The sequence below is a fragment of the Hyperoodon ampullatus genome, assembly GCF_949752795.1.
Source record: "Hyperoodon ampullatus genome assembly, chromosome: 10".
Lineage (NCBI taxonomy): Eukaryota > Metazoa > Chordata > Mammalia > Artiodactyla > Ziphiidae > Hyperoodon > Hyperoodon ampullatus.
The window spans coordinates 38942168-38968727 of record NC_136923.1 but is presented as its reverse complement, the minus strand read 5'-3'; the positions used below and the strand labels follow the sequence as shown (position 1 = coordinate 38968727).

At 58.3% G+C, this 26560-nt stretch overlaps 1 protein-coding gene across 2 annotated transcripts; it reads left to right on the top strand.

Moving 5' to 3' along the window:
• Window positions 1-2159: 2159 nt before the first annotated feature.
• SEMA3F (semaphorin 3F) lies at window positions 2160-26560 on the top strand (the record flags this gene model as incomplete). 2 transcript variants are annotated; one of them, XM_079713349.1, is made up of 18 exons in its annotated part: window positions 2160-2271; window positions 15924-16084; window positions 16180-16242; window positions 16365-16484; window positions 17170-17262; window positions 18827-18920; window positions 20299-20418; window positions 20634-20773; window positions 20893-21007; window positions 21168-21237; window positions 21403-21547; window positions 22409-22631; window positions 23269-23357; window positions 23490-23531; window positions 23715-23872; window positions 24063-24130; window positions 24402-24535; window positions 25237-26560. In XM_079713349.1, the coding sequence occupies 18 exons, from the start codon at window positions 2160-2162 to the stop codon at window positions 25645-25647; spliced, it is 2358 nt and encodes a 785-aa protein (XP_079569475.1). In that variant the 3' UTR covers window positions 25648-26560. The 2 variants fall into 2 exon arrangements, with proteins under 2 accessions (XP_079569475.1, XP_079569476.1); XM_079713350.1 differs by lacking the exon at window positions 17170-17262.

Sequence of the window (26560 nt, the reverse complement as noted above, 5' to 3'; positions counted from 1 at the left end):
CCAGACTGGGGGCTTCTCCAGGGCTGGGGCTGAGTGGAATGCATCTAGGGGCTGGCAGAGGGGAAGCGACTGTGGAAATGCCCTCCCCTTTCCTCTCTCTGTCCTTCTCTTCCTCTTTTTCCTTCCTTCTCCTTCTCTCCTCCATCCCTCAGGCTGCCAAGGAGGGGGCCTAGACTTGGGCCTGAGGCCCCAACAGATTTAAACATCCCCCATTCACCCTTTTAAAGGGCCAAAGCATTGTGTGAGGTCCCTGTAGGGACCCAGTAGAGCAAAGCCCTCCACGTTTCTGGACACCTTGGGGGACTCCAACACTGTCCTTGGTGACCCTGACCTTGTCACCATGAAAATGGCTGTAGGAGAAATGTGGTCACAGGGAGGACGGGAGGCAAGTCACCCTGAACCCCCTGATACAGAGGATCAAAGCTCTCTAAGGGACCCAGCCTGCATCTTGTCCTCCCCAAGCGAGGACAGTGTCTCCCAGCTTCCTTGAGCCCCACCCCACTAGCAGGTCAAGTTCTTGAACAAACATATGCTTGTAAGGACGAGTGTGGGCATGTAAGTGTGGACGTGTGTATATCCACAACTGTTAGTGGGGGCCTCCCAGGTGCACCCCAGGGTGCTGGTAGCTGCACAGCCCTTTCTCCCACCTGCCCGCCTCATCAGGGCCTGCCATTCACTCAGCACCAGCTTTGTGCCCCAGCAGACTGGGGGAAGGGCTGGTTCTGATTCTCCCCTCCCTCCTTCAGCCATCCTCCCTAGGAGGGAGCACCTGTGATGGGGATTTTGAAGGAACATGAGAGGTGTGTCAGGTACTCAGGAGAGGGTGTTCCCACAGAGGGCATCACATGGGGAATGGGTCAGTCAGCCTGAAGCTGCACTTCCTGTCTGAGGAACCACCAGTGGTTTGCTTGGCAGGAGAGTCAAGGTCTCGGGGGAGGTGGGCTAGGGAGGGCATCAGGGTCTGTCGAGTGGGGTTGGACAGTCAGATGTGGAGCCTGGGCCTTGCTTCAGTATGTGTTAGCCAGTTCAGGGGATTAACAGGCCACGATACCTCTCACACCCCACCCCCACCTCAGGGTCCTAGAAGTGGGCCTGGGGTCCTGTCTCCCATGGGAGAAGGAAGTAGGCCAGACAGATCTGGGGGATGGGGCTCACATTGTCATTCTTGGTGCCCCCACCCCCAGTGCATCTGGGTGGGGGGGGGCGCGGTTGGGAAGTTGGCACTGGTTTTCGCCTGGAGGGAGCAATATGTTCAGACAACTGGTGCTGGGCTGCGTTTACCCAACAGCCAGTCTGCCTGGGGAGACAATATTTGAACAACATTGTATGGAAACTTGGGCCTGCTGGGGGTATGGGAGTTCTGCAGGGGACACTGAGGCTGGCTCAGACCCTGCCCCAGGCCTGCTGGCCGTCCTCGCTCCCCTTCTTTGCCCGCTGTAGGCAGAGCTGGAAATTTTCCTGGCAGGAAGTCCTTCTGTATGTCTGACCTGGATCCCTCCTGCTGTGATTTCAGTAAAAGTAGACCCTACTGTTCTTTGACTCTCCTTTTCTGGCTGCTGTCTCTCTCTCACTCTAGGCCATCTATGTGTGTCTCACTCAGCCTCCACTCATGCTCCCAACCCCAATAATCAGGTTCAGATTTCCGTATACTAGAAGGAGAGATTTGGCTGGAGCCAGCAGGGCTGGACCCATCTCTTCCCTCATTCCTTGAAGTGGGAGAGGGAAGGAACAGCCCATTTGGTTGGGGGTGGATGCAAGGGAACTAGAGAGGGCTGTAAGATCACCTCCTTGAGCTGAGCACTGTGAATGGAAGTCAGGAAGCTGTGATGCGGGGAGGGTTTGAGTCTCCCATGGTCCCTATTAGTCCTGGTGACCCTAGGCTGCACTCAGTGGCTGGTCTTCAGACCCATTGTTAGGGACAAGAAAGAATATGAGGTTTTCACACTGAGGCATTCATGGCCCCAGTCTGAGGGTGTGAGCAAGGAGACACCCACCACCCTTTTTATTCAGATAGGGAAACTGAGGCACCTTGGGCAGAATTACACAGGGAAATGTTGTTAGGGCAGGATACCCCACTCTGCCTCACACATTGCAATCTTGCTCCCCCTCCCAGGTGTCTAGCCAGCTGCCTGATTCCTGGGCCCTAGGCCCCTCCCACAATGCCTGTCGCTGGCCTCCTCCTCTGGGCTTCCCTGCTGACTGGGGCCTGGCCAGCCACCCCAACCCAGGACTACCTCCCGGCCACGCCCCGGGTCCGGCTCTCATTTAAAGGTAAGAGGCTTCCTTGCTGTTCCCCAGCATCCTCCTCTGTCCAGAGCACTTGGCCCTGTTGCACAGGAGAGAGAAGAGAGGTCAGAGCAAAAAAGGACAAATTGTGCAGCCACGTGGGTCACACTGGGTGTGTTGGGGGCGACAAAGGAGGTGGTGACTTGCTGGGAAAGGCTGGAGACTGGACTACTTAGATATTTGGAGAAGTGTCCTGAGTCTGGGCTGCTGCTTTTTTTTGTTTTGTTTTTTTTGGCTGCATGGCATGAGGGATCTCAGTTCCCGACCAGGGATCGAACCTGCAGTGGAAGCATGGAGTCTCAACCACTAGACCGCCAGGGAGGTCCCCGGGCCGCTTCTAGAGCCAGAATGTGTGGCCTCTGGGTTTGAGTCTGCAGAGCATCTCCCTCTGTGTGATAACTGGGGTGACAGAGGTGTCTTGCCTTTCAAACTTGTGTTTGCAGAAGCCCTTCCCTGCCACTAGTCCTGCCCTGCCTGGTGAGACAATCGGGCAGACACTGAGGCCTCCGAAAGCTAGAGGAGCAGGACCTGCTCTGCTGGGCTGTGGGTGCTTGAGGAACCTTCCTGTGGGTCTCCATGTGGGAGGGGTTCCCAGGAATTGGGGAGGGGGCTCTTGGCTGTGACTAGAGGCTAGATCACCCAGTGAGTTTAGGGAGAGCACGTGCTGTTGTGACAGGCCTGAGATCCCCAGTGAGCACTTTGCTTGAAGTCACTGGAACGTTTTAATGATGAGTTGGGGTCTGCAGAATGAGATGCTAGTCCCCTGGCTCCATCACCTTTGCAGCTAACCCACTAGGCAGGTAAACACGCGTGCCACACAAACTATCCAGGCATACCGATGGCTCACTCACCAGCCACTTCCTTGAAGGTGTGCATGATCCAAGAGTCTACCCTCGGCCTGGGATAAGGGACAGCAGCCATGCTTGGGGGACCTGGGGTCACCGCTGAGTTCTCACCCTTGGCCCTCCTCTGGCCCAGGGTCACTTGGTCCAGCTGCCTGCCCTGGGTGGGGCCAACTCAGCCCTGGCTGACCAGATTTCTGGGTGCACTTATAAGGGTGAAAGGCTGGGCCAACCTTTCCTTCCTCAGGCTTGGCTGAGGCCCAGCCCCCACCTCACCATGTTCCCATGTCCCCCAGCAGAGCCCCTCTCCTGGCCCCATATTACCCGTGCAACTTGATGGGGGAGTGGGGAGTGAATTTCTGAGGATGTGCCTGGAAGGAGTCCTGCACAGGGCCTGAGAAATGGGCAGAAGGGTTGATTGGTTTGGGTTGTAAAAGACAACTCCTCTCCTGGGCCTAAGAAGGTGAGATACTTATTCTGCTGCTATCTCTACCCTTTCCTGGTGGAAGTCCTCGGAGCTGATTAATAAATACTGAAGGGGCCTGGTCCCCCCTCACTCCATTCCAAGCCCATGGTGCCAGCAGGGAGAATAGAGCATCCCCTCCCCCCACAGGGGCAGGGCGGGTGACTTGGTTTCCACACCCCTGGGATCCTGGAACCAAGACATCCACTCTGGGTATTACTTTTGTCATCACCCTGGAGACCCGTGAGAGGAAGCAGAAGAAACAAGATATTGGGAGGGTCTCTGTACACTCCTTTTAAACCTTCTTGGACCTGCAGGGGCAAAGGGGCAAAGGCTTTTGTTCCTTTTTTCCAGAGAGAGAAACTGAGGCTCAGGCAAGGGCAGGGCCATGGTCAGGCAGGAGGCAGAGGAGAGGCCAGAAATAGTGTTGGTGCTCTGGCCTTGCTGACGCCTGAAGCCCACATCGGTCAGGTCGATTCCCCCTCAATTAGCTCTGAAGCTGACACCCACAGTGACTAAAAGCCCAACTCACTGGCAGCCAGCCTGTGGCGCGACTCTTGTGGCAGCCTGGGGTGGGGCTGTAGGCTGCCTGGGGCCACCCCAACCCCAGGCCTCTGTGCTTTTGCATGGGCAGGTTTCCCTGTCCTGAATGACCTTTCTGTTTCCTACTTGATCTCCTGTCCTACATTTATGCTTAGATGTCACTTAGTTTAGCAGATTCTTGAGTACCTGCCACGTGCCAGGCCCTGTGCTGAGCACTGAGGACTGTGCAGTGAACAAGATAGGGTGCTCACAGACAAAGTGGCTGAAAGGACAATGGACACCCAGCTGGCCGGTGCCTCCTGGGAGCTCAGCACTTACTGTGCAACAGGCCCTGTGCTCCCCTCTCCCCCCCTCGTGCTGGATGGTCTCAGGCAACTCATGCCTACGATGTGGCCCTCAGTGAGGAGTAGGCCCTCACTGATCATTTGTGGAGTGAGAATAGAGACAAAGACCTACAGAACCTGGGCCCTGGCCTGGCTGTGGCTAGGGCTGGGGGGAGCTTCTCCTCCTGGATATACAAGAGGGGCATAGAGAGGGCTGCTCTTGGGAACACTGGTGATCACTGTGGCTTCATGCCTCAGTTTCTCCATCTGTGCCTTGGATGGATATAGCAGCTGCCATACCAGCCCTCAGGGCCTCCCTTACCCTAGGCACATCCCCTCCCTTGCCTGGGTCCCGCTGCAGTTGGGAGGTGCTAGTTCCGGCCTAGTCGGGCCAGACCCTCTAAGCCGGAGGTTCTGGTATGAGGGGCCACACTGCCCAGGGCAGATAAAGGAACAAAGGCAGGAACTGGGCCAGGCTTGGGCTTGCTGCCTGCCCATCCGCCTGGGCACCCCAGCCAGGCCTAAAGCTGAGAGAGGGTTTAAGGGAGAAGGGACCCAGTGTTCAGTCAGAGTGGGGAGACTCCTATGGCCCATCTCCTGAGCTTCCATCAGCAGCACAGCCAAGGTCATGCAGAAATGAGGGGTCAAGTGAGGAGGATTTTCAGGAGCAGGAGAGGTATTTTTTGAGAGCTCATGGATGCTTAGAACTAGAGAGCCTGGGCAGCAGGGCCCTCTTTTCACCACCTATCCTTGCCTGGGCCTGGAGTCCCCTTAACCCCAGAGTCACTGGCCAAGTCTGGGAGAAAAAAAACTCTCCCTTCCCCCACCCTGAGATGGTCCAAGCCCTAGGGTACCACTTCCCCCTGCAGAGGGAGGTGTGAGGGCCCTGCCAGCTCCTTTGTTTAGCTTGGGGAATGTTTACTTTTTCCCAGGAAGCCACCCCCACAATACACTGCTGCTGCCTGGGCTGGCTTTGGCCAGGACTTGAGGCCAAGAGGTGTTTGGAGGGGGAAAGCGGTCTTGTGATGACATAAGGTGGCTGGGCTACTGGGGAAACTGAGGCCGGAGTAAGGAGATGGAATGGAAGGTCACCTTGCCAGGGGAGGTCAGGAAAGATGAAAATAATAGAAGTAACAGTAGGTACCCATGATGATAACCAAGTGGTAGTCCCTCCAAGGCCTGGGGAGGGGGACTGCCTGGGTATCCTGTGAGGAATCAGACCCAGAGGCTTTCCCGGGTCACTCAGGAGCAGGACTAAGGTGGAGCCTGGCTCTGCCTGATGTCTGAACCTGTTCCAGGACTGGGGGTGGAGGGCAGGTTGGGGATGCAGGCACAGCCCTCTCCCATGGGCTAGGGCTCGGGCTCGGGCTCGAGCTCCAGGACCCTGCAGTGCCAGCGTTAGCCTGCCCAGCCTCACTTCCCAAGGAAAGGGCTGGGTTCGCACTGGTCAGGCTTCTTGTGCTCTCTACCACTGGAGAAACAGCACTTGGGTTTGCTTATTTCCTATGAATTCAGTTGTCCATCTCCCCAGCCCCTCCACTGATGAGAGTCCTCTAGGAAGCTCTCTCCCTTTGGAGAAGGAAAACCAGGGTCCAGGAGTGGAAAGGGCTTCTATGATCAGAGCAGCCCTGGGGTTCAACCTTCTCAAGAGTCTGGGCGTATCTGGCTTGCTCTTTGGGAAGGATGTTTCGCAGGTGGAGGGTGAATGGGTTGGTGCTGGTGACTGCCCACCAGCCCTCCTCAGCCCAGCTCCTGAGCCTCTGGGGCTATTAGGCCCATAACAGTGCCACCACTTACATCGTTTGCGTGTAGCATTCGAGAACCAAAGTCGCCAGGTCTCCTTATTAGGAAATGAGGAGATGGGAGGTTAGGAAGGGTCACAGTCTGTTTACTTTACCCAAGGGGGAGTGAGTATGGGGTGAATACGGATTGAATTGGAAGTGCCTTTAGCAAGCCTCGACTTAGCTGGCCTGACTGCATGGTGTGAGGAGTGGGGCTGGGGAGCTTAAGGACCCTCCCTTGCCCACCAGGGGGGCTCCCTGGCCAGCCAAACAGGCTTGGAGCTTCAGATTGCTAGGGACAGGTGAGAAGGCCCAGGAGCTTGGAGGCCAGGGGTGGCACCAGGGAGCTGGGTAGGTGGCTTTGACAGCTACAGGGGGACTTGGAGCTAGCAAACTGGGGAGGCGTGGGTATTCCAGGATGAGCCTGATGAGGGAGGAAGGAAGACCCAAAGCATGAACTTGAGCCGAGATCCCTGCGTTTCGGATCTCAGTTTTCCTGGAAATGGGAGCCGCCTCACTCCTGAGAGGGGACTTGGAAATGGCCGCTTTGGGAGTTGGGAGGTCCTGGGTGCTGGTTGGCTGCCCCTCAGCTGGCCAAGGATCAGCCCTCGGAGAGAGCGGGGCAGGTCCCTGTGCTTGCCGAGAGCCTGCCTGAGGCCCAGCCTGGGTCAGCCAGGCCAGGGCCTGAGGCTCTCAGCTGTGGTCCTTCCAGGTCCAGCCAAGCTTCAGATGGGACCGCCACTGGCTGGGCCTCCGCAGCACAGGCCTTGTCTCTGGTTCCCTGGCACGATGCCCACCCCTCCCTCCCTGGCTCCAGCTTCCCTTGGCACGGAGTGAGGAGCTGGTGCATGCTCAAGGAGTAAATCATGTTCCTTGGCAGCCCCCACTGCTTCGTAATCGTAAAGAATTTAAAGAGAAACCACCAAGATAAAAATCTCATCCTGGCCCATAAAGGCATCTTTCACCCTGTGGCTTGGGAGGTGGCGGCCTCAGAGTGGGCTCCTGGCTGTCTGCACCTGTGTGTGTGCACCTCCAACCCTGTGACCTCTCCAGAGGTGGTGGGGAGCCCAGAGGGTGTCTTCAGAGCCGTGGGTACTTGGCTTCTGACTCCTGGGAGACCTCTAGCTCCTCCCCCAGGGCAGGCAGTGGGACACTTAATTTGGTAGAATGAAGAGGTGGTGCTGTGGTGGTTGAGAGAGCTGGCCCTGAAGGCAGGCAAACCTCTATCCTACCTTGTCAGCTGTGTGATCTTAGACAAGTAGCTTAGGCTCTCCCACCCCCAGTTTCTCCATGTAAGGTAGGGATAGCAGTGGCCCCATGGAAACAGCATCCTGAGGTCTCAAGCTGCCTAGCTTGCATCCTGGCCATGGGTAGACCTTGTGTAGTGAAGTCCCTCTGTGTCCCTGCTGCCTCATCTGTAAAATGGGGGCAAAAATGGTGCTGACTTCATGATGTTTTGTGCATTAACTTTTTGTGAATACAGTTATGGCTCTGGCGAAGGAAGTCTCAGAAACTAAGAGCTACTGTGAGGGTGGCTGAGGGCTGATCCTGGGGGTGCCCAAGAAGTCCACACTGCCTCACCTCTCCCTCTAGATTTCTAACCTTTGGTAAAGCAGTTGGTGTTTGGAAAGGACTGCAAGAGGGACCCTGAGCCCTGTGGGTGGAGTGGGCTCAGGAGGAGGAGGATGCCTACCATGGGCGTCTGGACAGGATTTGTGGAGGAAGCTATATCACAAATGGGAAGGGAGATTTCGGGAGCGGGAAGAGCAGGAGCAGAGGCGGGGTGTGTGCGGTGCAGCAGTTGGGGAAGGGCGAGATGCTAGATGGAGTCTTGCTCTTGGTGCTAGGATATAGAGTTTCCACTTTCTCCTTGTGGTTTTTGAGCTCTTTTCTTTTTTTGCGGTACCCGGGCCTCTCACCGTTGTGGCCTCTCCCGTTGCGGAGCACAGGCTCCGGACGCGCGGGCTCAGCGGCCATGGCTCAACGGGCCCAGCCGCTCCGTGGCATGTGGGATCTTCCCGGACCGGGGCACGAACCCGTGTCCCCTGCATCGGCAGGCAGACTCTCAACCACTGCGCCACCAGGGAAGCCCTTGAGCTCTTTTTTTCATGGCAGAGCTACCAAATACATACTGGGAAAAAGATAATGCATTTGGGGAAGGGATGCCATGGAGGGGGCTCTCCTGGAGATGAGTGTCCCAGTCTGGTTGGGGCCCACGATCTGCTGCAGTGACACAGCCCGCAACTCCCCCGCCCCCACACCCTGCACTGTTCTAGCTCCTACAGCTTGTGCTAGGGGTGACCAGACCTGGGTTGCTCACTTGGGCATCTACATGACTGGCCCGAGAGTATGTTTTCTTGGCCTGACCTGGCGCTGTCCTGGGAATCTGAGCCCTGCCTCAAGGGAGCCCTTGGTGCTTTGTAGAAGCAGAGAAGATTCCTGCTGCATTTTTCTTAGAAATAGCAAGAGGGCCTTTGCCAGAGGCCTGGATGCCAGAAGGCTCCGATCTGAATCCAAAGCCCAGCTCACGTGGGTGCCTGAGCTTGGCAGGCCTGCAGGCCCCCGCCCCCCAGGCTGCTGAGCAGCCCCTGGGAGAGGGTGGAGGCCTCCTGGGGTTGCTTACTGATCCTGACCCGGCAAAGAATGGGGTCTGGACGGTGGCTGCTGGCCTAGGTTCCAGGAGGCCAGCCCATGGCGGAGGGTGGCTCAGCTAGGCTGACCTGTGGCATCCTCAGTGGGGCTGCTGGCAAGTATTGCCTATCTGCTATATCTCTACAGGGTAGGGACAGCCCCAAAGCAACAGGCCCCTCCAGGGACCAGGAGGCCTTTGGGGCGTGAGGCCTTGGCTCCACCCCCCTTCCCCCAGTCTTCTTCCTTCCTTCCTTCCCCTGATCCCCCCTTGTCTGCATCTCCTCCCACCACTACCATGACCCCTCCGTGGCTTCCTACCCGGACATGCTCTTTCCTCTAAGGTCTCTGCACCCAGCCAAGAGCTTTGTTCTTCCCATTTAGGGCTCAGTGCTGATGCCCTCATTTCCTTCCAGGGGCAGAGTCCACTGTGTGGACCTCCTGGTCCACCAGCCTGGGTGGCTCCTGTCGGTCCTACACTACAACTGTAGAGCAACAGCTAGAATATGCGGGCCTCCTGGGCTCCTGCAGCACCTGAGGTGGAATGGGTGGCATTCCAGGCTCCTCTGCTCAAGGCTGCTCACACTGTCATTTTGCTTAGCATCCTCCAGTCCTAGCACCAGGCCTGTGTGGAGTACCCGCTGCCTTTCTGGACTGACGACCAGCTAAGTCATGCCTGGAGTCCTGACACAGCCTCACCACATCCCTCAAGGCTGACCCTGAGCACACATCTGTCTGTGCGGTGCCTCAGTTTCCCCATCTGAATATTGGGGGGGGCGCTAAGACTGTCTGGGGCATCCTGGGAATCTCTGGGTGGGTGATGTGGAGGGGCTACAGGGACCCCAGGAGTCTGAGGAGGGCAGAGGTGGGGGCTGGGCCCAGGGCAGGGGGAGGGTCTTGACACCCACCAGCGTGTTGGTCCCATCCTGGCCTGTCCGTCTGGTTGATTTATCAGAGTAAATGAGCCATGGAGAGTTTGTTGTCTTTTGCAGTCACAGGGAGGAGGAGGTGGTGGAGGAAGGAGTGGGGGGTTTCCGGGCCAGGTCTGGAATGTGGGAGGAGGGGTGGGCCCCCGAGGCCTGTGGAACTGGAGGCTCTGATACACTCTGCCCACCTGAGAAATGGATTGGTGCCACCCTCCCCTCAGGACCAGCCCCTCTTCCCACCCCCTTCCCACTTCTTGGGGCACATTCCAGTGTGAGCTGCTTGCCTGGCCCAGGCCCCCTCCTCCCACCCCAGGCTCAGGGACCGCCTTGCCCCTTCAAGCCAGCCTCCTTGACCACACTGTGTCTTTTCCAAGCTGGGCAAGAGATCTGAACTTTGCCTGGCCTGCGAATGCCCAAAGGTGTCCTCCTAGGCAGCCATGTACGCCATTCGGGTCCAGGTAGGACATCCTGGCCCCCTGAGCCACCAGCCCAGACCTAGAACAGCCAGGCACCATGTGGTCCTGGGGGTGGTCAGGGATCAATGGAAGCACCGAGGCTGGAGGGCTCCCTACCTGCTGGGACACAATGGTCTAAAGTCACTGGACATCCTTAGTGGGGAGAGATGTAGAACCTTTGCTGTCCGCCAGGTGTGTGTGCCAGGGAGTGACTCTGCTGCCCCTTCCCACCTGGCTTTTTCCCAGGTCAGGATGAGCTGTGCCCCCAGCCTGTCTTCTCCTGGGCGGAGCAGGTGGGCGCTGGGGCGGAACGGGCGTGGGAACAGCATGCCTGGGCCTGCCGGTCCCAGGCCCCAACCCCCAACCCCCAACCTCCAACCCCCAACCCCCAGCCCTTAGCCCCCAAAATGGGAGGGAAGCCTGCAGCAGAGCTTAGCCCAGCTGGGCTGCTCCAGCTCAGCTCCAGCTTGGTGTTTACTGAACAGCTGCGATGTTTACAGTAGCCCTTAAGAAGGGGCCCCTTGTTCCAGAGGATTTCCCATCTTGCGGGTCCCACTGGGGGCTCTTCTGATCTCACCACCTCCCCGCACCCCTGGGATAGGCATGTCAGGGTGGCAGGGACTACAAACATCTCCAGCCTCTCCAGCGCTGGGCCAGTGTCTTGGCACCTGCCCCTCCACCATTCACTCTGGCCTTGGGTCCCTCTCCCAGGAAGTGGCAGCTCTAAGTGATGAAATACGGTAACTGGGTCCCCAGTTCAGACTTTTAAATTAAATTCAATCAGAGCCGTTATTGAATATAAACACGTGGAGTCATTTACATGTTAATTATGTTGAATGGACTATGAGGCCATAATTAGTTGCTAATTGGGTGAGAGCGGCTGTAATTGGTTTTGTTGGCACTGACCTGGCTCACCTGCCTAGGGGGAAGAGGGGCGAGTATGGATGGCTCCTAGGGAGGCTTCTGGGTCTCCGATCTGGACAGCCTGATCCAGAGATGGGATTGAAGAGGACAGATTTTGAGGGACTTGGGGCCAAAGGAACCTGGAGCCTACCCCCCAGGGGGGAGGCCGCTTAAGCCCCAGGCGAAACCCTGGGTCTGGCTTCTAGGGGTTCCCATCTAGAACATCTCTAGGGGTGGGGTGGGAGGTGGGACTGGGAGAGCCAGCCCCTGAATCAAAGGTGACAGCCTCTTCTGCCCAGCCCCATGTGGGACCTGGACCTGAACAAATGGTAAATGCCTAGGAGAGGGTCCATGGGAGCACAAGGCAGATGTCACCCTGGTATGTCAAGGCAGATGCTGGGGCCCTGGATTGGCCTGGCCAGGGTTGGAGTCTTGGCATTGAGGTATGAGTGAGGTGGATGTGCTGAGCAGGGAGAAAGGTGCATGCAAAGGCTTTAGGGAGGCCCTGCCCCCGGCTCGCCTGGCTGGGGCTCCAGGGTTACAAGGCTGTGGCCAGGGGCTGAGGCCTTCCGGCTGGCCGCTCATTAAAAGAGGATTAGGCCGAGAGCCAGTGGGTCAGCCCAGCCCCTGGGCCTTCCTCTGGGGCCCCTCACAGCTTGAGGGAGTGGTAAAGGGGCTGGGGGCCAACCCTCCCTAGAGCCCACGGGGGTGTCCAGGAGGGACCCTGCCATTCCTGCTGCTGCCACTGCTGCCATCTCCTTATCCACCTCAGTTTCCCTCCTCAGAAGGGCAGGGGGATAAAGTACTAACCAGAGACCCCGGCCAGCACCCCCACCCCTCACCCCCAGCCTCATTTCTCTTCATCTTAGGGATTAAGGCTGGACCAGCCCACATGAAGTCAGAGGTCAGGGCTGAGTTGCCGGGACCTGTCCATCACCTCCCAGTACCCAAGCACAGCCCAGAGAGGTGACACTGTCCGTCAGGGCCTGCTGCTTTGTAGGGCTGTAACCAAGGGGGCGGGATACCCATCTCTGATCCAAGACCCCCCTTTTGCAGCAGCCCCTGCCTCACTGGCAGCAGACCTGGTGTCCTAGAGACGGGCAGCAGGGGTCGGGGGCCGCCCACTCGGGGTCTGCGGGCGAGGGCTGCAGACACGCCTCCTCTGTGCTGTCCTCGTCCACCACCTCCTTTAAAGTAAGGCGTCATCAGCTGCTTCCCAGAGAGGAGGAAACAGAGACCCCAGGATTAAGCCTCCTTTACACTGAGAAAATTCCTGCCTCTGGACCTTTGCCAGGCCGTTCTGGGCCAGGACCCCAAGTGTCTAATGGCCATGGGAGAGTGCTAGAGGCTGGAAACGACTGCGGAAATGAGGTGTCTGATGCCAGAAAAGGCTCTTCCTTCCCCATGACGGGAAAAGCCTTCCCGGATGTCACCCCACCCAACCTGTGCCCAGCCTGGATGAGGGCATGGGGGTGGGGAGCTCTTCCCTGGAGCATCACTCAGGCACACCACCCTCCCTCCCCAAGGTCAAAGCTTATACAGACTTGAATCCCTGACACCCACAGAGCCTTTGGTTGTGCCCCAGCTCCTCCCTCTGTATTGTCCTGGGGCTGGGGGAGGGGCGACACTCCTGCTATCAGAGCTGGGCCTGGGGCAAGTGGAGCAGAGGTGGGGACTGGCCTGAGGTAAGGAGCAACCTCAGTCCATGTCAGCTCGCCCACATACATCCATGCCCCCTCAGGCCCCCAGGTCCCCTTGCCCCAAGTCCCTGCTCCTCAGTGGGGCTGGGGGCCAGTAGGCTCTAGCCCTGCTGACACTGCAGGTGTCAGAGCAGGATGCCCAGGGCTACTCAACCACCATCTGCCCTGACCTGGCCTTCTTGGAGGAGTGAAGGCCCCCTGTTCCTCTACCCTGCGGCAGAGTGAGGAGGTGGGGACAGCACACCAGTTTCACTCCTCACCCTGTGACCTAAGGTGAGCACCACTCTCCCCTGGGCCTCAGTCTTCGTTTCTGGAGCTGGGGGTGCAGGGCTGTCATGGGGACCCTTATTTGAATTCTTTACTACAATCTGGCATGAGGGAAATGAGCACTCCAAGACCGCAACTGGGGTCATGAAGCCCATGCCAGAGCCAAAGATTCCTCACCCTTGCTCCCACCCATTTCCTACCCCACACAGCCTTATGGGGGCTCCCTACACCCACCTTAGTTTCCACAGAGACCAAAACATCACATCCTGTGACAACAGAGCCATTGACGCCATATCCCGTGGCCACCGGGAGGGGTCCCGAGGGTCCTGAGTCATGTGCCCTGTCAATGGAGGACGAGTCACCTTCCGGCCCTGGCCCTCCCAGCAGGCAGTCCCCACCACCAGGACTGGCTCTGCCGGCACGTGCCCCTCCTTTAGCCCAAAAGGCCATGGACCTGGGTGGGAATATCACGCTCCATGCACACTGACATGTCACTTCCCTGCTCTGTGCCTCTCATCTGTAATTTGGATGTTAATGAGCACAGGGCTTTGCACATAATAGGTACTGGATGACTAAGTGAGAGGCTCCCTCCATTCCCACCTCTACCAAAGGGCTCAGGCACGGAGAGTTGAGAGGAAGGATGTCAGATCAAGGCTGTTCTGCTCCTCACGTAGGTCTCAGTTTCCTCATCTGCTGAATGGTGTCTCCTCTGTCTGTACTTGGGAGGGGGACTTGGACTTGGGGGTCGTAGCACTGTAGAGGGGGAGGGTCTGGATTATAGGGACCCAAGGCTAGGCAGGGATGGGAGGGTAGGCATTATGGCTGGTTGCATCTCGGGGGCTAGATATTTGGAGCTCCCCCCACCTTAGGTGTCTGTGTCTGAAGGTGCCCACTTCAGCCTCGCCTCCCTTCCCCTCATTGCCCCCCAAATGCCCCCTAGCCTAGCAGGACGGGTAAGGGCACAGTCAAGGCCATGCCCCCAGCCAGGGTATAAATAACCCCTGGCGGGCTGTCCCAGCCTGGGGGGGCTCCGCTGGCAGCCCCACTTCCTCTCTGGCCACTTCCTGGCCCTGGGTCGGCGAGGGGGGGTAGTGTTTACTTTCCTGTTGTCACTATGGCCGGGTGGCCAGGCGGGGGACTCCGAGTGGCCCAACAACAGGTGCAGGACAGGTGCCCGGGCTGCCCTGCCCGGGACTTCAGAGGCACCGCCGATGAGGCTGTAGCCAGGCAGGGATCGGCCCTTTGATCCCTTGGCGTCCCTGCGTCCCAGTGGTGGGCCAAGGTCATCACCTGTATTCTCTTGCTGCCATAGTCAGGGCTGGGCAGGGCAAGGCCTTTGCCCTGCCCAGCCCTCAGATGTGGGCTCTGGGTCTGCTGTGGGACTCCCCTGGCTCCCAGTCCACCTCACACACCCATCTCAGCACATCCTGAAGCTCCCATTCAGAGCTGCTCTCAGGCATAGCCCCTCCAGCTCCATTCCCGGGTCTCCAGCACACAGCAGGGGTCAAGGTCAGCCAGGCCAGTCAGAGACAGCAGCCTTGACTAAATGGGATGGGGCCACCTGCTGGTTCCACCTTCAGGCAGCATCTATGGCTCTCAGTGACCTCAGATCCCAGGGCTCAGATTCTCCCTCTCCAGACCTCCCCCTTGATTGCCCCACCTGTGAAATGGGTTACCAGATGTGGGGCAGGGAGATGCGAGGTGTATGTTCCCCTTGGTGGATGCATCATCTGATGTAGGACACATATGTGCGTGTGTGTATACCTGGGCCATGTGCATGCATACATACTCTTCTGTGTGCTGCCATCTCAAGCCTCCTGTGCTGGTGAATATTCATCACCCTTATTGCAATCTCTTCTCTCCTGCGGAGCTAAAACTAGCTGGGGGTAGGTGGAGGAGGGACTTGCCAAGGGGACCCCTCGGAACTCCCTCTCCCAGAGGAAGGTTCCCAAGTTTCCTGGAGTCCTCTGTCATTGGCCTATCACTAGCCTAGTTTCCTCCTGTCTTTCATCCCCAGAAAGGAGGACTTTCCCCCAGCAACCTGAGGGTGAGAGGGCCAGGGCTGCCAGACTCACGCAGAAGGGAAACTGAGGACTCAGCTGGACCCTGTCCCCAGCCCCGGGGATGCTGCAGCACTAGGGGGAGGGCCTCTTTCCTGGGAAAGACTTCCTGGATGGTTCAGAGTGGCCTGAGGATTCCACCATCAGCAACCCTGTGGGGTCTGGGGGAAGCCCAAGGTCTGTTGGGCAGTTTGGCTCCAGCAGCGCTTTCCGGTGTCCTGGCTAACCTGCTTCAGACAAGGTGGGGACCTTGCTGTGTGCCAGCTTTGCCCTCTGTCTTGTTGGCAGCTGGGGTGAGGACAGGGCACCCTGGCTCTGTGCCAGCATTTGTGAGCTGTCCTGGTTGCACCTGCCCCCTACACCCCTGCTCATTAACCCTTTTAGGCCCCTGTGGGAAGCTGGCCCCACCCTGAGCATGGGAACATTAACCCCTCACCTGAGCAGAGAGTCTCTGATGCCATCACGCACCCTGGCCCACGCCCGCTGCCCTTTCATTGGGACCCAGAGACTGGCTGGGCTGCCGATGAATCAGGGCCCCGGCTTTGGGTGTGGCCCCTTACCTGGCCTGCCCACCTGTCCCACTTTCTCCTCCCAGAATGTCAGGGACTAGAGAGGGAACCAAGCAGGCCCTGGAGGGGAAGCTGGGGGTTTAAGATGACCGTGTGGTGGGGCTACCCCTCTGTCAAAGGGGGTATGGGTGGATGGTCTCCAAGAGCCCTCACTGCTGCTCTGCCCTCTGCCCACAGAGCTTAAGGCCACAGGCACGGCCCACTTCTTCAACTTCCTGCTCAACACAACTGATTACCGAATCCTGCTCAAGGACGAGGACCACGACCGCATGTATGTGGGCAGCAAGGACTACGTGCTGTCCCTGGACCTGCATGACATCAACCGCGAGCCCCTCATTGTAAGGGCCAGCCCAGATGTGTTGGGGGGATGAGGGACGCGCGCCCCAGGGCTGGGGGCCCTTCCAGCGGGCCCTCTGACCTCCATCTCTGGCAGATCCACTGGGCAGCCTCCCCACAGCGCATTGAGGAGTGCGTGCTCTCAGGCAAGGATGGCAACGTGAGTGCCGTGGGGTCACAGGTGGGGTGGGGGGAGGTGGTGGCGGGGGACAGGGGACTCCAGGAAGGCACTGGGGCCAGGCAGGCATCTGGGCACCTCCTTGGCTTTCCCTCTGGCCCCAGGGTGAGTGCGGGAACTTCGTCAGGCTCATCCAGCCCTGGAACCGAACACACCTGTATGTGTGCGGGACCGGCGCCTACAACCCCATGTGCACTTATGTAAACCGCGGCCGCCGTGCCCAGGTAAGCCTCGCCCACCCTGGCCCTGTGCTGCCCCCACTGATAGCTACCTTCCAGGGTTCTGATGGGAGGATGGGCTTGAGCCCCAGCCCTGCCACTTCCCGGCCCTGTGACCTTGGGTGAGTGACTTCTTCCACCTCTCAGAGCCTCAGTTTCCTCTCCTGAAAATGGGGCTAATAGCTGCCTTTCTCACAGGTTGGTGTGAGGAGGAGGCAGTGAGCTAACGCTCTCAGAGCTCTTAGCACTGTGCCTGGCATGTAGTGAGCGCTTCCTCCATATGTGGACGGTGCCCCTGCAGCCAAGCCAGAGGGCCTGGCGGGGGCCTCAGCATCAGGAGGCTGGATGCCTGGGTCAGCTTCTGCCATACGGCCTGGGGGAGAGCTGCCCCTTCCTCAGCTCTGCCCCACCCCGCCCGCTTTTGCCCTCCTCCATTTCCATGTGGGCATGTGTGTGAGCTGGTGTGACCTTGTAGGGAGTGTGTGAGAACGATTGGACCTAAGGGGCACAGGTGTGTGCAGGTGTGCCCCAGCTGTGTGTATGTGTTCACACAGGGGTGCATATATGTGCTCTGGGGGCTCAGGTGCTCCCATGTGTTCCTGGCATGTGTGGTGTGAGAAGCTGGCAGCCCGAGCCCGCTCCCCCAGCCCCTGCCACCCCTGGCTCTAACCTGTATTCCTCGTCTTCTCAGGCCACTCCCTGGACCCAGATGCAGGTGGTCAGAGGCCGAGGCAGCAGAGCCACCGATGGTGCCCTCCACCCGACGCCCACAGCCCCACGCCAGGTGGGCCTCATCCCTTCAGGCTCTTGCCAGGCAGCACTGCCTCTGAACCGAACTCATCCTGGGCCTGGCCTTCCAGCCAGGAGCCTGCACCCCAGGCCAGCCTCTCCAGGGTCTTCCGTCCACCTCTGTGCCCCCCTCCTACCCCTTCCCCTGCAGTGCCCTCAGCCTCTGAAGGCATTCCCAGTTGGACTCATGTCAGCCTCAGTGTGACAAGAAATCATGAAGCCATCAGGTGGGAAAGACAGGAGCCCTGGGGACAGCCATGCCTCCGCCCTCAGAACACGTGTGTAGACATGCGTGGGCACGCGTTGGGCACTCTCCAGCCCACACCTTACTTAGCACCCAGCGTGGGAAAATGGCACATGTGTGCAGCCTGACACATAGCTCTTAGGAGTCCATGCCCCATGCCTCGCTTGGGGCATGGGTTAACCCCTGGGGTGGGAGGGGCAGAGCTGTGTGTCTACTAGACTTGACCCAGGACAGGGCTGAGGGGCTGGGCCGGGGCTGGGGGGCACTGGGGCTGGGCAGGGGCGGGCAGGGGGGCAGGGGCTGCCGGTGAGTGACAGAGCAAGTGGTCACTTGAGCTCGCGTGTCTGTGGCAGGGAGTGCTGAGAAGTGGGGCCGCTCAGACTCTGCCTGTGTGTGCCCAGGGTGTGAACAGTGGGTTCCGTGTGTTGGCAGTGATGCGTGCCGAGCTGTGTGTGCAGCCCCATGTGTGCAGGAAGTCATGTGTGCAGAGTGTAACTGGAAGCAGGCCTGTGTACACCTTCCCATCACCATCCCTGCCACCTGCTGCCACCTCCTTCCTGCCTCTGTGCCTCTCTCCTCTTCCTCCCTTAACCTCCTCATGAGCTCGTCCTGGTCCCAGTGCCTTCACCAGCCTTCCTCCTAGCATCTTCAGGGATGGGCTGGGAGGCATGTGGGGGGCTTTGTGAATTCCATGTGGTCTGGGCTGGACCCCTCAACTCCCGGCTCCCTGCGGAGACATGTGGAGCTGGGGGCTCTGCTGAGGGGCAGGGAAAAGGTCCTGGCCTATTAGTCTATCTTGAGGACCACAGATAGGGCACAAAAACCGGCGACACAATAACCTCAGAGCCCTCTGGCCCGGTGGGACCTGATGGCAAAGGACAGGATCCCAGGCCCTTGGCCAGTACCCCTGCCCTTCGTGGCCCGAGACAGGCAGCCACAGCTCAAAGAGTTGTGCCTCTGTGGCCCAAGGGGGCCCCGGCCAGAGTCTTCCTGAACTAGTTGGCATGGAGGGGCTTCAGCCCCTACAAGCCCACCTGATGCCCCTCTCATGGTCCCCAAAGCAGAGTCCTCCGAGACATGATTCCCAGGTCTTATCTGAGATCTAGACCAGGAAGCACCTCCCTGGGAATCCTCAGCACCGCCCTGCCCTGGGAGACCTGGCAAGATAGAGTTAAAACCCAGTGAGATCTGGGGAGTGAAGCAGGGTGGCTTCAGGGTTTCCCTGGGGGCTCACTCTCACCCTGGGAGCCTGATGACCCTTGTCTTTCCTGTGCGGGATGGCTTGGATGATGCTGAGCCCCTCTCTGCCTTGCAGGATTACATCTTCTACCTGGAGCCTGAGAAACTCGAGTCAGGAAAGGGCAAGTGTCCCTACGATCCCAAGCTGGACACAGCCTCAGCCCTCATCAGTGAGTGCTCCCACCCCACCCTGGTTCCAAAGCCTAAAGGTGTGACCTCTGCCTCTGGAGCAGGGAGCATGGCACCAACACTTTTCCCCAGGGAAGAGACCGTGAAATTGCTGCGTCTGAAACCTGCCCTCCCATCACCCCCGCAATGTGGCCCCACTTGGCAAGGGGAAGGGTACAGACCAGACCCCAGTGTGCGCTGAGGGACAGAGACTAGGTGGTATGAGCCTCCATCCAGCCCCTCGAATGGGGGTGCGGTGGGCGCAGGGGTCAGATTCTACCCTGAAATCCACAGTGTGGTCCATGCAAAGGCCAGAACCCTCCTGGCCGCAGGCTTCCTGGAAGAGAAGACAAGCGGAGTCTGTACTGAGGGTGGTATGAGGCAGTGGTCCCATAGCGTGTTCTCGGATTGTCTGGGAGGCTGGGAGAGGCCCACAGGCAGCACCAATGGAGAGTCCTGGCCCAGAGACCAACTAGGGGAGTTTGTTTCTGGTCTGGCCAAGTGTCTGGGAGAGTTGGGAGAATGTTCTCTGGGGAGCAGTCCTGCCTGGGGCCTCAGAAGCAGCTGCTTCCCCTACCCCCAGGTTGGGCGAGCCCACTGCTGACCCAGGTCCCTGCACTCTGCCTACTTTCTGGCTGCCCAACCGAATCTGCCTCTCAGCAGCTGCTGGGCAGTGTGCCACCTCCAAGCCTGGGAAAGGCAGAGGGTGGGCATTATCCTCTCCCTCTTGGTGAGTAAGAAGGTCCTAGCCGGATGGCAGGGTCCAGACCAGGGAGTCTGATGGGGGAAGACAGGGCCTGCCCTGGGGGAGTCTAGAGGGAAGACTTGGAGTGGTGTGCTGGAGCCAGTGTGTTTGTCAAATTTTCTGTTTAAATTTTCACGTATTTTGTGAGCCAGCTGTTAAACACAGCTATTATTAGAAAGTAAATTATATACACTTATAGTTAAATAAATTACTTTAAAAACAAAGGTAAAAATACTCAAAACTCATTACTTGCTAATTATTTTACTACATTTTATTATCTATGTCCTTGAGATTATTTACATTTCTCGTATCTATGGGGTGGAAATACTAGACAGTGGTTTTGGCAGGTCTTCCCAACTCTACTTTCAGTGAGTGACCTCAGGTTAGTAGCTTGAAATCAGCCATGGTGGGAGTATTTACACCACAGAAATTGGCTCTGACTGCTAATCAGAGCCAACTGCTGCTAATCCCAGTCCTCCCAGAGCCAGTTGTTAAAACATTCACCAACGCCCCACTGATACAATCGCCTTGGAGAACCTGAGGGGGAGATGGGACCCTGCTCTGGAGGTCATGTGTGCTGTGCACCGGCCTTAGCCAAGGGCGTCCCCCTGACTGACCCACTGGCCCACCCACAGACGAGGAGCTCTATGCGGGTGTGTACATCGACTTCATGGGCACCGACGCAGCCATCTTCCGCACGCTTGGAAAGCAGACGGCCATGCGCACGGATCAGTACAACTCCCGGTGGCTCAATGGTGAGCAGAGCCTGCAACACCTCCAGTGGGCAGCATGTCTGGGGTGCGGCACAGAGATCATAAAGAAACACTCATGGGAGAATTTTTGGCCCTTGACTGGCTAGAGCGGGGGTAGTTTCTTATCCCGGGAAGACTCGGGGGTCTTCTTGTACCTGGCCTGGGAAAGAGGCTTTGTCCAAGGAGGGTGCGGTTCACTGATGCCTGCACACCTGCAGACCCTTCATTCATCCACGCTGAGCTCATCCCTGACAGCGCCGAGCGCAACGACGACAAGCTCTACTTCTTCTTCCGTGAGCGGTCCGCGGAGGCACCACAGAGCCCCGCCGTGTATGCCCGCATCGGGCGGATCTGCCTGGTATGAGGCCCCTTGCTGCCCCCTCCCCAGGCCCAGTCCTGGTTCCGTCAGCCCTGCTCTGGCAGGGTCTTTGAGGTGAGTGAGCTGATCTGACCCAGCCCCTGCCCCTTCCCCCCCAGAACGATGATGGCGGCCACTGCTGCCTGGTCAACAAGTGGAGCACATTCCTGAAGGCAAGGCTGGTCTGCTCTGTGCCAGGCGAGGATGGCATCGAGACCCACTTTGACGAGCTCCGTGAGCACCCGGCAGGCGGGCAGGGGCCTATAGCTACTTCAGGGGATGGCAGCCGGATGGGTGGTCAGGGGAAGCCTGGTGCCCCCCACCCAGGAGTGGGCAGGGCCTTGGGGCTCGTGGCCAAGGTACCCCTCCCAGCCCCCTCTCCTTCTGTCCCCAGAGGATGTGTTTGTCCAGCAGACCCAGGATGTGAGGAACCCAGTCATTTACGCTGTCTTTACCTCCTCGGGGTGAGACTGGGGCTGGGGCCAGCAGTGGCAGGGTATGGCTGAGTTGGGGGCTGTGATTTGTGGAGGACCCCATCCTGGTGGGGAGCTGTGGGTGAGGGTAGGCTGGGGAGGGACCCTGGGCCAAGGGTCTGCCCCACCCGCAGCAGCAGCCTGCCTTGCCCGCAGCTCTGTGTTCCGAGGCTCTGCCGTGTGTGTCTACTCCATGGCTGACATTCGCATGGTCTTCAATGGGCCCTTTGCCCACAAAGAGGGCCCCAACTACCAATGGATGCCCTTCTCAGGGAAGATGCCCTACCCACGGCCCGGCACGGTGAGGACCCCACTCACTCCACCTTTCCCTTTCCTCTCTTTCCACGAGAACTGTGCTGGGTCAGGCCCTTTGCAGACATGGGCCGCACCATCGTGGCACTCACAGCCAAGTTGGCGGGGGCGGGGGCGGAGGTGGACCATACACACATATAAACTCACCATTCACCCTCAATAAAGCTGAAGTTATAACAAAACACACTGTAAGGAAAACTCCACCATTTACACACAGTGTCGGGCTGTGAAAGAATCCAGGTAGGATCCTGAAACAAAGATGGTGGCTGGGTATGGCAGGCTGCTCCCTCTGGGAGGCTGTTTGGAAGCTGAAAGTTGTAGGGAAGTTTTCAAGGCAGGCTGGAGGTGGGGGTGAGCAGGAGCCCCTGCAGTAGTGGGAGGCGATTCACCTGATCTTGGTGTGACATGGACCACTGCGGGAGTCTAAGCAGGAGAGCTTCGTGATCTGATCACATGCCTAGGGTGTTAAAGGAGCTCTGGGCCTGCCATCCTGCTGAGTAGGGGTGGAGCTGGGGAAGGGGTGCACTGGAAGAACAGTCAGAGGAAGGAGACAAGCGGGTGGGGATGAGGACCTAGAAAGGCCATTGTCAGCTCTGCCATATGCTGCCACAAAGTCATGGCACATGAAGCTGGGGAGATGGCCATGGGATTTGACCATGTGAGACCTTGGGACCTCAGCTGGTACAGGACCTGCAGAGAGGTTGGGTATTGGGCAAAAGCCCAGATGGGTGTTCTGAGAAGCGGAGCAGGTGGAGCTGGTGGGGACAGACAGAGCAGAGACCTCTTCTGAAGCTAATGGGTCCAGAGTGCCCTGGGCAGCCTGGGCCTGACGCTCATCATCTGCCTGCAGTGCCCTGGTGGAACCTTCACACCATCCATGAAGTCCACCAAGGACTATCCTGATGAAGTGATCAACTTCATGCGCACCCACCCACTCATGTACCAGGCCGTTTACCCTCTGCAGCGGCGGCCCCTAGTGGTCCGCACAGGCTCTCCTTACCGTCTCACCACCGTTGCTGTGGACCAGGTGGATGCAGCCGACGGGCGCTATGAGGTGCTTTTCCTGGGCACAGGTACCCACTGCTGCTCCCGGCCCCTCCCACACTGGGCCCACTGGGTGGAGGGTACTGATCCATAGGGCTGGGCCCTGCCCTGCTAGGGGGTTATTACAGGGTTGTCAATGTCAGCTCTGCCACCTTCATCCTTTGGAGGCTTCTATTACCAGGATAACTGAGAATGGGGATGGCGAAACCCCATTTTCATCCCTATCCCTGGTGGCCGGGAGAGCAGGGACACTGGGTGCCTGGGGACCCATGTTTGGGCGGAAAGAGGGAGGACAGAGCCAGACACCTCCAGGATACCTGGGTCCAAATACTGACACACATGCTCTCGTGTGCACATGCAAACTGCACCCACCGCTGTTCCAGTAGCCCTCAACATAAGGGAACACTTCCTGCAGCCTGTTCGCAGCTTCCCAAAATGAGGGTCTGGGGTCAGAGGGGCAGACTCTAGCTGTGACTCCTCCCTTGTCCAGGGCCAGTCCCCTTAGACCTCTTCCCCTCATCTGGGGGCAACTCTTCAACCTTGGCACAGAGCTCTCCCACTCCACTGCCCTTGGGGGGTTTGGGCCCTGGTGGGGGAAGGGGCTGAGGCTGGTGCCCCTTTCCCAGCGTCCTCAGCCCCACTGAGGCCCTGCCCGGCCCGTTCCAGACCGCGGGACAGTGCAGAAGGTCATTGTGCTGCCTAAGGATGACCAGGAGATGGAGGAGCTCATGCTAGAGGAGGTGGAGGTCTTCAAGGTGGGTGTGACACCACCCAGTCCTGTCCTCCTCACCATGGCCCTCCTCACTACCACCTCCTGACCTCAGACCTCCAGGTCAGGACAGGAAGGGGGTCCCCAGGGTCATAAGCTAATCCCTATCTTCTTCTAGGACCCAGCATCTGTTAAGACCATGACCATCTCTTCCAAGAGGGTGAGTTTTGGCGAGGTGGGCTGAGGGTAGGGATGGAGGCTGCTTCACCTTGGGGTCAAGCCCTTGGCAAAGAGATGGGGACACTGAGGCACAGAACAAGAAGGGGAGGAGCCTGGCCCAACTGGCTCCTAAGGAATGCTGGCTATGGGGAGGGAACTGACAAGCTCCTACCCCTGCCCGCAGCAACAACTGTACGTGGCCTCAGCCGTGGGCGTCACACACCTGAGCCTGCACCGCTGCCAGGCATATGGGGCCGCCTGTGCCGACTGCTGCCTTGCCCGGGACCCCTACTGTGCCTGGGATGGCCAAGCCTGTTCCCGCTACACAGCGTCCTCTAAGAGGTGTGAACCCCGAGACCCTTGGAATTTTGGCCACCAGACCCAGGGCTCTGTCCTGGAGGTCTAGAGGTGGATGTGATATTACCCTGGGGGACTTTATGGGTGAGACATCCTACCCTGGAGTTTGGGGGCTATAGAGACTTGGGGGGCAAGTTTTCTCGGGAATACTCCTTCAGGAGCTATCTTCATCCAGGCGGAGCCGCCGTCAGGACGTCCGGCACGGGAACCCCATCAGGCAGTGCCGTGGGTTCAATTCCAACGGTGAGTGCTGTGTCTCACCACTGGGTGCTCCTCGGTGTGGAGCCCACAGAGCTGCTCGTGGGGCCCCCACTGGAAGGATTCTCACATGGTCCTGGGGGTGAGGGGGTGAGGGGTTTTGGAGAAGGATTGTCCTCGGCTACCCTCTCAAGGAGTGGATGCCTGATGGCACAGCCCTGCCTGTATGGGTGGGTATCCTTGTATATGCCCCTCGCCAGCCTGCAGTCTGCCAAGAGGTAGTGCTGCTTTCATGTGGCACCCTCGTGTTCTACAGCCAATAAGAATGCCGTGGAGTCTGTGCAGTATGGCGTGGCAGGGAGCGCAGCCTTCCTTGAGTGCCAGCCCCGCTCGCCCCAGGCTACCGTTAAGTGGCTGTTCCAGCGAGATCCGAGTGACCGGCGCCGAGAGGTGATTTCCTGTGCCCCACAGTCCTCACCATGGTTGGGAGAGTCCCTTGTACAGTCGAAATTCTACGTGGGTGAAATGTGGTATAGGAACCAAACTGGGGCAGCCCTCATTCTAAGAAAGTCCTTCCAAGCTCCCCTCTCTATGTGGAGATCATTTGGGTGAATCCAGTTATATGGAAACTCTGTGGTGTGTCCATATTACATGGAAACTACTTGTAGGCGTGCCTTTTTATATGAGAATTCCATATGTGTACTTTATTGGCAGTATACCTCATTCTATGGAAATGTCACGTGGATGAGTTCCAGCATATGGAAATTCTGTGGGGTAGCCTTCCTATTGTGGAAATCCCTTCTACATGGAAGGGATTCTAGGCCATCCCTTCTACATGGAAGGGATTCTAGGCAATCCCTTCTACATGGAAATTCTATGAGGGTGCCCCAACATCTATTTATTCTCATTAAATAGAAATTGTGTGTATGCTCCAGAATTCTCTCATTGTACAGAATCCCCTTATGGTCATTCCTCCTAAAATGGAAGTGTTTATTATTCAGATGTTATACGGAAACTTGTTTTTCTTGGTATATGGAAATTCCACATGGGTGCCCCTGCATGGGGTGGCCCCAGAGGTGGTCTGATCGGGGAACTGGCCGGGGCAACAGGGTGGTCCTGCAGCCCCTGAGCCCCAGCCCCTGCCCCCACAGATGCGTGCAGACGACCGCTTCCTGCGCACAGAACAGGGCTTGCTGCTTCGTGCCCTGCAGCTTGGTGATCGCGGCCTCTACTCCTGTACAGCCACTGAGAACAACTTCAAGCATGTCATCACACGAGTGCAGCTGCATGTACTGGGCCAGGATGCCGTCCATGCTGCCCTCTTCCCACCCCCAGCTGTGAGCGTCCCACCAGCCCCAGGCGCTGGGCCCCCCACACCCCCTTACCAGGAGCTGGCCCAGCTCCTGGCCCAGCCAGAAGTGGGCCTCATCCACCAGTACTGCCAGGGCTACTGGCGCCATGTGCCCCCAAGTCCCAGGGAGGCCCCAGGGGCACCCAGGCCTCCTGAACCCCAGGACCAGAAAAAACCCCGGAACCGCCGCCATCACCCGCCGGACACATGAGGCCTGCTGTCTGAGCCCTGCGATGGGCCGGCCTAGTCCTCGTCCCTTTTAATATAAAAGATAAATATATATATATATATAAAATATCTATATTCTATATACGCCCTGCCCCTGCAAAGACAGTATTTATTGGTGGGTTGTAAAATAGCCTGCCTCAGCGGCAGCATCATCCAAAACTTAGACCCATGCTGGTCAGAGACGGCAGAAAACAGAGCCCACCTAACCAGGCCCGGCCAGTTGGCCGGGCCGGGCCAGGACCACACAGTCCCCAGGCTCAGCTGGGAGTCTACCTGCTCGACAGCCACCGCCAGGATCTACAGGACACAGGGAGGGAGCAAGCTCTACCTGGATGGGGCACGGACTGTACACCCTCGCCCATGTGTGCTGGTGGCATACATGTGGATGCGAGGACTGCTTTGGAGACCGGGGGTGGGGGTTGAGGGCTCAGATGCGCTCAGAGAAGGGAAGAAGGGGCTGGCACAGGATGCCGGCCCCTGCCTGGGAGAGGGGCACTCAGTCAAGGCCAGCCCTTTCCTGGGTATTTATTCTCTATTTATTGGGGACAGGAGAAGAGGAGCCCTGCCTGGGTGGGGCAGCCCCTCCAGCCCCTCCTTCCCTCCCTGCCTGGCCACTCTACCTCCTCTTTGCTTTCTCCGTGCTGCTGTGATGCAGGGGCTGGGAGTAAAGCAGAGGGGCCAGGCTCAGGCAGCGCTGAGGGCAGAGGGGGTCATGGTGGAGGCCTGGGGCTTGCAGGGGCTCCCCAGGGCTCCCTTCTGCCCACCACTTCAGATGATGGGTGTAAATAGCTCTGGGGGGCAGTTGGGTAGGTGGGTGGGGGCTCCTGGCAGCCCTCTGCTGTCCAGGCCACACCTGCCCTTGGGTTCCATCTTGCTAATAAACACTGGCTCTGGGA